This window comes from Urocitellus parryii, chromosome 15, assembly GCF_045843805.1.
Source record: "Urocitellus parryii isolate mUroPar1 chromosome 15, mUroPar1.hap1, whole genome shotgun sequence".
NCBI classification, from domain to species: Eukaryota; Metazoa; Chordata; class Mammalia; order Rodentia; family Sciuridae; genus Urocitellus; species Urocitellus parryii.
This window is the reverse complement of record NC_135545.1, coordinates 10,947,656-10,960,997: the sequence shown is the minus strand read 5'-3', so window position 1 is coordinate 10,960,997 and position 13,342 is coordinate 10,947,656. Positions and strand designations below refer to the sequence as shown.

The 13,342-nt window shown below is 43.1% G+C and overlaps 1 protein-coding gene and 1 non-coding gene across 6 annotated transcripts in view; one reads left to right on the top strand and one right to left on the bottom strand.

Annotated features, from left to right (window-relative positions):
- Xrcc1 (X-ray repair cross complementing 1) overlaps positions 1–13,342 on the bottom strand; it is a 39,418-nt gene that overhangs the window by 21,118 nt on the left and 4,958 nt on the right. For 4 of the 5 annotated variants that reach the window (XR_003302123.2, XM_026403720.2, XM_026403719.2 and 1 more), the window contains exon 3: positions 9,053–9,163. Coding sequence is in view for 3 of the 5 variants with exons in the window: in XM_026403720.2 (XP_026259505.2) it covers positions 9,053–9,163 (111 nt within the window). In the remaining 2 variants the exon portion in view is untranslated. Of the gene's footprint in view, positions 1–9,052; positions 9,164–10,365; positions 10,447–13,342 lie in introns of those variants that run through there. The other variant, XM_026403722.2, reaches the window with a different exon arrangement.
- Positions 11,557–11,663, top strand: LOC113193385 (U6 spliceosomal RNA). The gene has a single exon (XR_003302133.1). It is a non-coding gene; the product is annotated as a U6 spliceosomal RNA (small nuclear RNA).

Genomic DNA, 13,342 nt, shown 5'->3' with positions numbered 1-13,342 from the left:
GGACATAATATCTTTATTTATTTATTTACTTACTTACTTATTTTTTATGTGGTGCTGAGGATCGCATGTGCTAGGCAAGCGTTCTACCACTGAGCCACAATCCCAGCCCCGACTATCTTTATATATATTTTAAAAATTTATTTGTGGTGATCAAATACGGAGCCTTATGCACACTATGGCAAGCACTCTACCACTGACCTACACCGCACCACCAACTTCTATCCCCAACCCACAATACAGATATATATATGCATGTTTTTAAATTGATACATATCAATCGCACAGATTTATGGGGTACAGTGTGACATTCAATACATGTAAACAGTGTGCAATGATCACATCAGGGTAACTGGCACATTTCTTTGCATTGGGAACATTCAAAATTCTCTCTACTAGCTATTTTGAAATGTACAATTAATTCTTGCCAACTGTGATTATTCTGTGCTATGGAGAAGTCATTCTTCCTATCCAACTGTAACCCTGCACCCATCAGCCATTCTCTCTCCAACCCTCCTCTCACACACCCTTCCCAGGATCTAGGAACCACTCTTCTATTCTCTATTTCCTATTTGAGATCAACTGTTAAGCTTCCCTCCTTAAGTGAGAACATGTGGTGTTTGTCTTTCAGTACTTGGCTTATTAACTTAACATGATTTCTTGCAGTACCATCCATGTTGCTACAAATGACAGAATTTCATTCTTTCTTTCTTTTTTTTTTTTTTTTTTGGTACTGGGGCTTGAACTCAGGGCACTCAGCCACTGAGCCACATCCCCAGCCCTATTTTGTATTTTATTTAGAGACAGGGTCCCACTGAGTTACTTAGTGCCTCACTTTTGCTGAGTCTGGCTTTGAACTCACGATCCTCCTGCCTCAGCCTCCTGAGCCACATACACCACCATGCCCAGCTAGAATTTCATTCTTTTTATGGTGGAATAATATTCCGTTGTGTATATAAGCAAAGTTTCCTGTATCTCTTCGTCCACTGCTGGATTCTGCAATTGATTCCATATCTTGGCTATTGTGAATCATGCTGCAATAAACATAGGGATATGTTTATATTATGCAGAAATATCTTAACATACTGATTTTTATTTCTTGTGGGTATTCACCCAGGAGTGGGACTGCTGGATCATATGGTAGTCCAAAGGACTCTTTCTAACCTCTGGATCTGAATGATCCTTCTCTGAACTCTTCCATGGAGTTTTAACATCAGACAATATGGCAGGCTACATGTCTAAGGAACTCTCCCAGCAGAGAGTATTCATAGTGACCGGCACAATATTCAAATGCCTTTGGAAATGCATGGCTGAGTCAGTGGAAAGGCTAAGAGAATTACAGGAGGCCAGAAATGATAAAGCAGAATCCAAAAATGCAGGGAACAGCGTCAATTATTAAGTGACTGCTTCTCCACTCACACCCACCTCACCCTTGGCACTATGATGTGGGCTGCCCTTGGTGAAGGACATTTCTGTTGCCCACTACACCTTACCAGGCCCTGCCAATAGGGGGAGCTAGAGACAAGACAAGACACTGGGCTGCAAGGTATGAGGAGAGGGCTCTGCTCCTTCTTGTCCATTTGCAGACTCTAGGAGCACACCCAGGACACAGCTACTGAGGATCTATCCTACACCCCAGATTAATCCAGGTTACAGCTTCCTGACATCTGTGGAGCCAGCCTCATCCTGCCTCTCTCAGGGACACCAGAGGCAGTGGATGGGAGAACTCCTCCTTGGGGTCTGAGTTTAGGCCTCCCCACATTTAGCAACCCCACCTTTGGTTTCTAACCATGTACATTTCATTGCAGTTCCTGCAATCTTAGAAGCTGCTCTCTGCTGTTGCTTTGTCATTAGACCTCAGGCTGGAAGGAAACCTAGCTACTAATTCTTCACATTATGTTCCCTTTGCTAAAGCAACTGGTGTGGTCTCCTGGTGGGGGCATGCCCGCAATAGCAGCACTGATTCTTCTGGTCTATCCTGATGCTAATGCCAGTTGGCACAGAACTTGATTTTAAAGGGCCCTGGTCTCTGCTTCCTGTGGCCAAGTCCTGAGCTGCTTTCCTCCACCATTCCCTTCTGCCATGATGTTCTGCCTCACCTTGGGCCCAGAGCAATGCTGTCACCCGTCTATAAACTGCAGCTTCTAAAACCATGAGCAGCAAATAATCCTTTTCTCCTTGATATTCTTGTCAGGTCTTTTGGTCACAGCAGTAAAAAAGCTTGAATGTGTAATCCTTGGTTTTCTAAATGAACCTGTGCCTGTACTGAAAATCAAAGATATAAATAAAGGGCCCTGTGTGGTTTGGTAGAGAAGACGAGACAGAGCCTGGCCCCCAAGCAAAGAAGATGGCACCTCAGAGATCACTGCCACATCACAGAGAGCTGGGCTCCTCAAAGGGTAACATTCTCAGTCGGTAAATTAGGGGAAATTGTGCCTGTGGAAACAGTCTAGGAGAACTATCTTGGCCTTCACTGAGAAAAGGAGAAAAATTCTCTCTGGAAAAGAACTCCCAGTCACAAATCTTACTCTCAAACATTTGCAGTTAAAAATTATACTGCCAGGCTGGGGCTGTAGCTCAGTGGTAGAGCGTTTGCCTTGCATTTGTGGGGCACTGGGTTCGATCCTCAGCACCAGATGAATTACCGCCTGACCCAGGGGAACTCGTCTTTGGAGCACTGAACTTCAAAGCATGCCATGAGAGGATTCCCACAGATATATGCCCAAAGAACAGAAGTCAATCATTAAACACACACACACACACACACACACACACACACACACACACATATGCATGCACCTCTGGGATGCAGCTGCCCTTGACTTAGGGTCAGCAGAAACCAAACATTCAAATTATAAAACATACAACATAAAAATAACTCTATTTAATCATTTAAAGAAATAATGGAGTTACTGATAGTATGACAAAGGAACAAAAGACAATCAGACCTGACCAAGACGTTTTGAAAGAGAAGAAGGTGTGTACCCAACATAACAGAATAAATCATGATTGATTCAAACAACCCCATCCCTCTGCCAGTGGTTGGACTGTGATCCAGTTCTATCCAGTCAGAGAGAAGAGGAAGGCTGCTTGGGGCTTCCAGGAAAGATTTTCTTTGTTCAATAAAGAGAAACAGAGGAAAGAAGAGGGCTACTGCATTTCTGCCATCCGCCTCCCCTCCCACTTCTTGCTTTGGATGTTACCAAGTGATAGATGGAGCAGCAACTATCATCTTGTGACCATGAGGCCAAATCCAAAAGAATCAAAGAGATGCCAATGAAACACTCTAACTTTGTTACGCTGCCAGATCAACTCTGGGCCTGCCTAATGCTAGACCCCCAAGGAAAAGGGGTCCTTCCTTTTTCCTTCCTTAGGAAAGAACAAATTATATTTCCGGATCCAATAAGAAACTTTTGACTAGGTGTACTCTGTTACTTAGGCTCTTTTCTAAATGACATACTGTGAAATTTATAAAATTAGAAAATAAAGGCCTTTTGCTGAGAAAAATGCAGAATATAACTACATGTCTCTTTGTGGCCAGCTCTGTTTGTGAAAAGAAAACAACAAAGACAAAGAAATCATAGGAAGGGAAGCTATCACCCTGGCCTTGACTATATTTGCTTATAAAAGGCCTATTCTCAGCTGGGTGTGGTGGTCCATGCTTGTAATCTCCGCAATTCTAGCAGCTGACATGGAAGGATTGCAAGTTCGAGGCCAGCATCAGCAATTCACTGAGGACCTAAGCAACTTAGCAAGACTTTGTCTCACACACACACAGACACACACACACACACACACACACACACACACACATACACACAAAAGGGCTGGGGATGTAGTTCAGTGGATGCTCCTGGGTTCAATCCCTAGTACCAAACACTTAATTTTTTTTTTTTAAAGGCCTGATTCTGAGGACAGGGAAGCTGAATTTCTCATCTGATGACTGGAATAAAAGGATAATGCAGACTGTAGCAGCAACTACTGTCCACACTAAGAGGCAGATTTCCTCTGCGTATCTCCTCCCATTTGACGTAAAGAGATACCCACTCTGGTTGTCAGACTTGCACCATCCAATGCTGCCTTTAAGCTTCCAAAATTAAACCTTTTACCTCTAGTCCGTACTAACCCCAGAACTCCTTTGTACAGTTTAGATGGTGAAGAAAGAACATGTTGGCTTTGTAGAAAATGACATTGGTTATTGCTATAATGTGCCTCATGCTTGATTTGTAGGTGATGTTAACCTTGACCACACCTGCTCCACCCTTTTACCTTTTCTTTCTTGGTTCTTCCAGCTATATCTAATTTCTCAGTGGAAACCAAGCACTAAGACCCGGAGACCTCAATTCAGTTGTGGCTAGAAGTTGTAACAGAACAGAACCAGAGCAGAAATTTAACTAGAAACCTTGAAAGGCCAGGCTTGGTGACGCAATCCTGTAATTCCAGTGGCTCAGGAGGCTGAAGAAGGAGGATCGAGAGTTCAAAGCCAGCCCCAGCAAAAGTGAGGCACTAAGCAACTAAATAAATACAACTCAACTAAATAAAATACAACATAAGACTGGGGATGTGGCTCAGTGGTTGAACGTCCCTGAGTTTAATCCTGGGTATCTAAAAAACAAACAAGCAAACAAAAAACCTTGAAAGGCCAGGTGCCACCAATGCACACCTGTAATACCAGTAAAATGTTTGGTAAAATATTCCAGTGGCTAGGGAGGCTGAGGCAGGAGGATCACCGCCAGCCTAAGCAATTTCTCAAGGCCCTAAGCAACTCAGCAAGACCCTGTCTCTAAATAAAATATATTAAAAAGGGGGGGGGGGCAGGGGATGTGGCTCAGTGGTTAAGCACCCCAGAGTTCAATACCCAGTACAAAAAAAAAAAAAAAAAAAAAACCACACACACACCTTGAAAGAATAAAACTGTCAGCATAGGTGTTTTTGGACCTTGGGAAGACAAAACTCTGAGCTATCCAGTCCTCCTTTCTAGAAAGGCAAGCAAAGCAAAATAAACATTCACACACCAGATATGATAATCTTAGCTTAAAATGCACTTATTCTGGGGCTGGGGTTGTAGCTCAGTGGTAGAGCACTTGCTTAGCATGTGTGAGGCACTGAGTTCTATCCTCAGCACCACATACAAAAAATAAGCAAATAAAAACAAAGGCATGTTGTCCATCTACAACTACAAATACAATTTTTAACGCACTTATTCTGTTTTTATCATTATAAAGAATAACACTGATCTGCCAAGAGGAGAACTTTTTCACAATAGTTCCAAAGACTGCTGACTTATCTCACCTTGAGAATAAAAATATTTATTATAAGAAACTTCATTTGGTAAAATGTTCCTTGTAGCCAGGAACCATAATCCCAACAACTGAGGCAGGAGAATGAAAGTTCAAGGTCAGCCTCAGCAACTTAGGAAGACCCTGTCTCAAAATAAAAAATAAAAAGGGCTAGGGATGTAACTCATGGATAGAACTATGTCAATTCCCAGTATTGAGAAAGAAAAAAATTCCCTGTACAACAGAAAACGTTGATAAAATTGAACATGCTTTTGTGATTTAACAAAAAGCTCTCAACTGGAACAGAAAAAACTTCCTCAGACTGACATCTAAAAAAAAAAAAAAAAAAAATATATATATATATATATATATATATATATATAACCAATAAAACCAGCCTCAGCAACTTAGTAAGGCCCTGAGTAATCAGTGAGCCCCTGTCTCCAAATAAAACATAAAAGAGGCTGTGGATGTGGCTCAGTGGTTAAGAGCCCTTGGGTTAAATTCCTGGTACCAAACAAACAAACAAACCTACAGTCATATTTAATGGTGAAAGACTCAATGCTTCCCCCTTAATATCAGGAACAAGGCAAGGGTGTTCACTTCACCACTTCCATTTAACACTGCACTAGAGGTACTAGTCAGTCATCATGGCAGTGTGGGAAAAAGAAAGAGTGGAAAGGAAGCCGGCATGAGATCCACACCTATAATCTAAGCTACTCAGGAGGCTGAGGCAGGAGGATTGCAAGTTCAAAGCTAGCCTGGGCAACTTAGTGAGATCTTGACTCAAAATAAAAAGGGCTGGGGATATAGCTCAGCACCCCTGGGTTCAATTCCCAGTGGAAGGAAGGAAGGAAGGAAGGAAGGAAGGAAGGAAGGAAGGAAGGAAGGAAGGAAGGAAGGAAGGAAGGAAGGAAGGAGGGAGAGAAAAGAAAAAGTCTTTGTTTTTAGGAAAAACTCACTGAAATATGCAGGAATTAAGGAGCATCATACAATTTATGATACTCACTTCAGGAAAAAATATGCACGTTTTAACTTTGGGGTCTCTAATGCTAGGGATATAGCTCAGTTGGTAGGGTGCTTGCCCCGAGTACACAAGGCCCTGGATTCAATCCCCAGCACCACAAAAAACAAATAAAAACAACTTTGGGGACTCTAAGTGAAGAGTATATGAAAATTCTTTGCACTACTTTTGCAACTTTCCTGTAAGTCTGAAATCAATCAACAAAGTAACTGACAAGCTTTTTATACTTTATATGGAAATAAATGCAAAGATCTTAAATAGCCCAAAAGAATCTTGAAGGAGGCTAGCATTAGAAATCCAACACAACTTGATTTCATCATTTACTTTTTCTATTAAGACAGTGTGGTGTAATCCCAGCAGCTCAGGAGCTGAGGCAGGAGGATTGCGAGTTCAAAGCCAGCCTCAGCAAGTTGAAGATCTTATGAGGGAGATTGCCCAGGATTATCCAATGGGCCCAATGTCATCATGAAGGTTTCTCTTCTCTTTTCTTCTCAGAGATGAAGTCTTGCTATGTTGTCCAGGCTGGTCTTGAACCCCTGGGCTCAAGGGATCCTCCCACCTCAGTCTCCCAGAAGCTGAAAATACAGATATCAGCATGCCCAGCTCATCACAAGGGTCTTTTTATAAGAAAGAGGCAAGAAAGCCGGAGTCAGGCAGAAATGATGATGGAAGCAGGTGTTACAGTAATAGGAGTGTTAGTTTAGATGGAAGAGGCCAGCAGGTGGCCCCTAGAAGCTGGAAGAGAAAAGAAGATGAATTCTCCCCTGGAGCCTCACAAAAGAACGCAGTCCTGCCGATACTTGATTTTCGCCCAGTGAGACGGATTCTAGCCTTCTGATGTCCACAATTGTAAGATAATAAATTTGTGTTATTTGAAGCCATTGAGTTTGCAGTGATTGTTACAGTAGTGCCAGGAAACTCACACAGAGACCATTATTACTCTGGGCATACAATTATTTCCTATAGGACACAAAAGACACTAAGCATTTAAAATAATAAAAATAACCCTTGAGAGGCTGGACTTCCTCAGCTTCTGCTCAGCAGAAGGCACTAATAATGTAGTTCAGTGGCAGAATGCCTGCAGGTGGACGGTTCTGGATTCCCTAGAGCCATTGCCCCCACACACGTGCATTGTTAAGATATTGAAAAGACAAATCACAGATAAAAAGACAAAATAAAGAACAAGCCAAAGACTTGAGTAGACACTTCATAACAAAGTACATGAAATGTATATAAAGTTTTTACTTTTCAGGAAAGTGTAAATCAAAACCACTAAGCATCATTTGAATGCTTAAAAATAAAAATAAAAATACTGCCAATACCAATTAACAATAGGCAAAGATGCAGGGCAACTAGAACTTTCAAACACTTCTAAAGGGAACAGAAAATGGTGCAACCACTTTGGAAACCTGTCAATATCTAATAAGGTTAAAATATATTTACTCTTAAGACTCCACAACTCAACTTGTAGGTATTATCCAAAATAAATGACAACTTATCTCCATACGGACACTTCTACAGAATGTTCATAGAAGATTTATTCCTAATAGTGAAAAACTGAGAGCTTTGGGGGTGTAGCTCGGTAGTAGAGCATTTGCCTACCATGCAGGAGGCCCTGGGTTCCATCCCCAGTACCACAAAAAGAAAACAAAATCAAAACTGGAAATAGCCCAGATGCCTACGAACACAAGAGCAGATAAACAAACCATGGAATATTCCTATAATAGAATGCTATTCAGCAACAAAATGGAACAAACCACTGGCATCTGCACAATGTGGAAGAATACCAAAAAAGAGTATATAATGTGAAAGAACCAGTCACCAAAAAGATACACTCTGCAAGAGTCCACCGACATGAAATTAGTGGTCAGGAAAACCTATCTATAGTGACAGAAAATAACTCAGAGCTTGTCTTAAACTGGAGTCAGAAGAGTGGACTGCAGGGGACACAGGGAACTGTAAGGAGTCCTAGAAATGCCTGGGGGACTTTTACACTGGGTATACATATATCAAAACTTTTTCCCCGCACGTGCAGGTCTATGCATTTCATTGTATACAAAATATACCTCAATTAAAAACTTTTTTCCTATAACAAATGTTATCTTGTAGAAAACTGGTTTGTTCACTCAGACTTTGTGAACAGTAGGTTTATTTCTACCCACCCCTGATTAACAAGCTGAATAACTAGCACCTTACAAATCCAGTTCTAATAACTCAACCAGCAAAAAGGGACCGTGTAAGCCAGGTGCAGTGGCAGCACCTTAGTTCCAGCTACCCGAGAGGCTGAGAGGGATGGCTTGAGCCCAGGAGTTCAGCGACGGACTGGGCAACACAGCAAGACCACATCTTTAAAACATTAAAAAATAAGATATCTGTAATAGAGCGAAAGGCATTCCTTCTTGTAAACATTTGTTGCAAATGAAATGCCTAACAGAGGCGTCCCAAATGACGCAGAATCTCAAATGCCAGGAAATCTGGGAGGATGCTGGGGACCTGACAAGAGAAGAGCAGCTTTGCTCTCAAGCAGCAACTAAACTCCAGAACCCAGCAAGAGTCTCTGTTTTTTATGTAACATGACATAAGCAACTGGCTCTTCCCTGATGGCCCTTCACCACCCATGTCTGCTCTTTGTCTTCTCTGCACACCTGGCAACCCTCCAGAAGGCAGCTAAAGGATATGACTTCACCCTTGCAAGGAACGCCGGAGGCCCTACAGGGACAGGCAGAGGTCAGCATCTCCCAGGCCCGCTTACCTCATAGTCTTGCTCGCCGGCCCCTCCAGCCGAGCTGCCCACCAGCACCTCCACAAAGGCTGAGCCATCATTCCCGATGTCCACGCTGTGTATCTGCTCCTCCTTCTCCAACTGTGGGCAGGGAGAAAGGCCACCATCAATGTCTGCTGTATCTTTGGGCCTGCTGTGGGGCCAGAGACTGAAAAAGAGATCACCCCCATTTGGGCTGCCATGTCCCCTGCAATGTCATCTATGTGTCAATGGGGACCAGGGCTGTCAGTGGGGAGCAGTGCCACTGTGTTCCTGCGGGTTGGATAGAGCATGGCATGACCCAGGTGAATACTAAGCAAATACCTCTTGGTCTCTTCAGACTCCACATGCCACATTTATAACTCCATTGAACTCATCTCACAGACTCCACAGAAGCTCCCAGAAGAGACGGATGGATGGATGGAGGCTTGTCCAGTTTTGCTCATTTCTGATTCCTCAGTTTGAATCCCAGATCTGCCACACACTAGCTGTGTCACCTTGCTGGCTAACCTCCTGGAGCCTTAGTTTCCTCATCTATAACACAGGGCTGATCACACTGAAGACCATGCACATAAATAACATGGTCACAGGGCATGGCACGTAGTAGGTGCTCAACCACTGTCAGTTAGGAAGCATTAGTAATTGATGCTGGATAGTTATTTGTTAAAAGAAAGGAAGGCCTATCTATAATAAGAACTCCCTGGGGATCTGCTATTCCTTCCTGACAGCTGGAGCTGCACAGAGCCGTGCAGAGGTGGGAGCAGTCAGGAAATACTGATGCAAACCTCCTGCCTTCCGGCTGGGGGCTCTTTCACTAGGACCCCAGAATATTGAGTTATTATGTCTTCAAAGATCCCTAGTCCACCATTCTCTGCTGCCCTGCCCTGTCCCCCAGGGACTATCTGCTGCTACCATCTCCTCTCTCACCTTCCAGTCAGGAAGTCACCAAGACTTTGTTTGCCTGATGCGACAAAAAAGAACATGGCTTTATGGGAGGAAGGAGCCTGAACTTGGGGTGAGGCAGACCTGGGTTCCAAACCTAGCCCTGTCATTCCCAATCTGAATCCGACATCTCTGAAAAGCAGTTTCCTCACAGGCAAACGGGAAGGGTCAGCCTAGCAATCCTTCTCCTGAAGGGAGAGGAGATGCCCAGGCAAAAACTGCAATAAAAGCCGCCAGCACCTGAGTGCTCGCAAGGTGCCAGATGGGCAAGAACAACCAAGCTGCTACTCGCCTCACTGCGCTCTGCCAGGCAGGTGCTATAATTATCTCCAACTGAGGAGCCACAGACAGGAAGCACTTACGTAAGTCACAGCTGGTGCGGGCAAAGCCCCAGGGAACCCAGGCAGGCTGGCTACTGAGTGCGTGCACTCCTGCACCACAGCACTACCGGGCGGAGGAAGAGGCACCAAGGGCAGGGCCTTCCCAAGGCTCAGCCCTGCTGGCCTCCTGCAAGCCAGGTCACCTCCTCCAGCTACATGGGCTGCTTCCTGTCCAGGAAACGCTGGCTCCTTCCCTCCTCAGGGTCCTTGCACATGTCCCTCCCCCCTTCCCCCAGGCCACTCTTCCCCCACTCCTTCGCATTGCTGGTACCTTCCACCCTTTAGGTCTCTGCTCAAATGTCACCTTTTCAGACTAAAGGATTCTCCCTCACCTCCTACCAGGAACCACTTTCTATTCCTAAGCCACTTGGTATTCCCTACTTCAATTTTTTTCTTGGTTTATATTAGCTAACATTTGTCCCCCTCACTAGTGCTGGTAGTGCTGGGGGTGGAACCCAGGGTCTTGCACGTGGTAGGCAAGTGATCCACCACTGAGCTACTTCCCACACTAGACATTGTTTTAAGATTTTTTTTTTTTAAGATGGACACAACATCTTTACTTTATTTATTTATTTATTTTATACAGTGCTGAGGATCCAACCCAGTGCCTCACATGAGCGAGGCAAGCACTGTACCACTGAGCTATAACCCCAGCCCCACACTAGACTTTTAACCCCATTAAAGCAAGGACAATGTCTGAGTTGTTCCGAGCTGTGTACCAATGTCAAGAACATGGTCTGGGGCTGGGGTTGTAGCTCAGTGGCAGAGCACTTGCCTGGCATGTGTGAAGCACAGGGTTCGATTCTCAGCACTATATATATATATATAAAATTCACTGACAACTAAAACAATATTAAAAAACAAACAAACAAACAAACAAGGTCTGGTCCTTCCCAGTTCTACTTGCTTACTGCCGTGTGATCCTAGAGCAAAAGATTTCATTTCATCCCTGCTGCTTGCTTCCTAACTCGTAAAGTGGGGACAGTCTACCTCAAGGGTGGTATTCTCTTCCTCATAAGTAAAAACAGTTGTACATGGAAGGGGCCCAAACAGTTATCAACCAATGAATGGATCAACATTGTGTAGCATATTTTTCTTATTTATTATTTTTTGTCTTTCCTTTCCACTATATAGTGTATTAATGGAATATTATTCAATTAAAAAGAAAGATGAGTGCTCGCTTCCGCAGCACATATACTAAAATTGGAACGATACAGAGAAGATTAGCATGGCCCCTGCGCAAGGATGACACGCAAATTCGTGAAGCGTTCCATATTTTTATCTAAGATACTTAATAAATGCAAACTAAAATGTAATAATAATAATAAAATAAATTGTACTGGGAAAAAAAAAAAAGAAAGATGAGCTGAGGGTGTGGCGCAGTGGTAGAGCACATGCTTAGCATGCTATAATATGATGAACTTCAAAAACATTACACTAAGTAAATGAAAGCAGACATGAAAGACCACATGTACATTTATACGAAATGCCAAAAAGGCAAATCCATAGAGATAGAAAGTAGATCAGTGGTTGCCAAGGGTAACCTGGGGAAGTGACTGCTTAATGGTTATGTGGTTTCTTTTGGGGATGATGAAAATAATCGGAGTTAGAGCGTGGAGACTCTGTCAATATACTAAAAACCACTGGATGATACATTTTAAGTGGTCAGAGTGGTGCATTTTATGTTGTGTGACGTTTATCTCAAAAAAGGAAGGGAGTTCTCAGGAAGGGTCATCTGTCAGAAGAAAGTTCAAGCACAGGGTGACCGTCATTTGCAGCCCAGGTCTGTGAGAATGCTCTTTTCTCAGGAAGACACAAAGCACGAGAGGGAAACAAATGATATACAGAAGTTTCCGAGAGACATATTGTGAAAAAAAAATACATGAAATGTGATGTTAAACACTATTTAAAAGAATAGGGGGGACTTTATATAAAGTGACAGTGGGATTGCATGATACAGTTCTTCATTAAAAGAAGAAAAAGAGGGGGCTGGGGTCATGGCTCAGTGGTAGAGCACTCACTTAGCACATGTGAGGCTCTGGGTTTTATCCTTAGCACCACATTAAAAATTTTTTAAAAATAAAATAAAGGTATTTTGTCCAACTACAACTAAAAAATAAAATTTTTTTTTAAAAAAGAAAAAGAAAAGAAAGCAAGGAGAACAGTCTATATACAGTGTGTGTGCGTGTGTGTGTGTGTGTGTGTGTGTGTGTGTGTGTTACCAGGGATTGAACTCAGGGGCACTTGACCACTGAGCCACATCCGCAGCCCTATTTTGTATTTTATTTAGAAACAGAGTCTCACTGAGTTGCTTAGTGCCTCACCACTGCTGAGGTTGGCTTTGAACTCACATCCTCCCAACTCAACTTCCTGAGCTGCTAGGATTACAGGCGTGTGCCACTGCACCCCGCATATACCGTGTATTTTTTATTTCCTTTTTTATTTTCCATTGCTGGGGATTAAACCCAGAGCTTCACACTGGGTTTAGGCATGTACTATACCACTGAGCTACACCCCCAGCCCCAATTTTTTTTTACACTACATATTTTTTTAAAAGGAGTGGAGAAGGTAGTTATATACACTTGTATATGTACAGAACAAGCCAGGCAGAAAACAATGAACTGCTAACAGTGAGGCCCTGGGTAGCAGGAGTGACTGGAGGGAGGAGGAAACATATTGGAGGGACAGGGAGATATTATTTTTTCAAAAAGTAAAGATAATAAAACTATACTGGTTATGTCCACAGAATGGAATGTTATATAGAAATGAAAAGGAACCATCTCTAGGTACACCCAACACCACAGATGACATTCACTGTGTAGAGCACAAGAGGCCAAACACGTACTGCACAGTTCCACTTATGGAAAACTCAAATCAGGCACAACTAATCCATGCTGTTAAATATCAGGACAGCCAGGAGTAGTGGTGCACAATTGTAATCTCAGTGACTCCAGAGGCT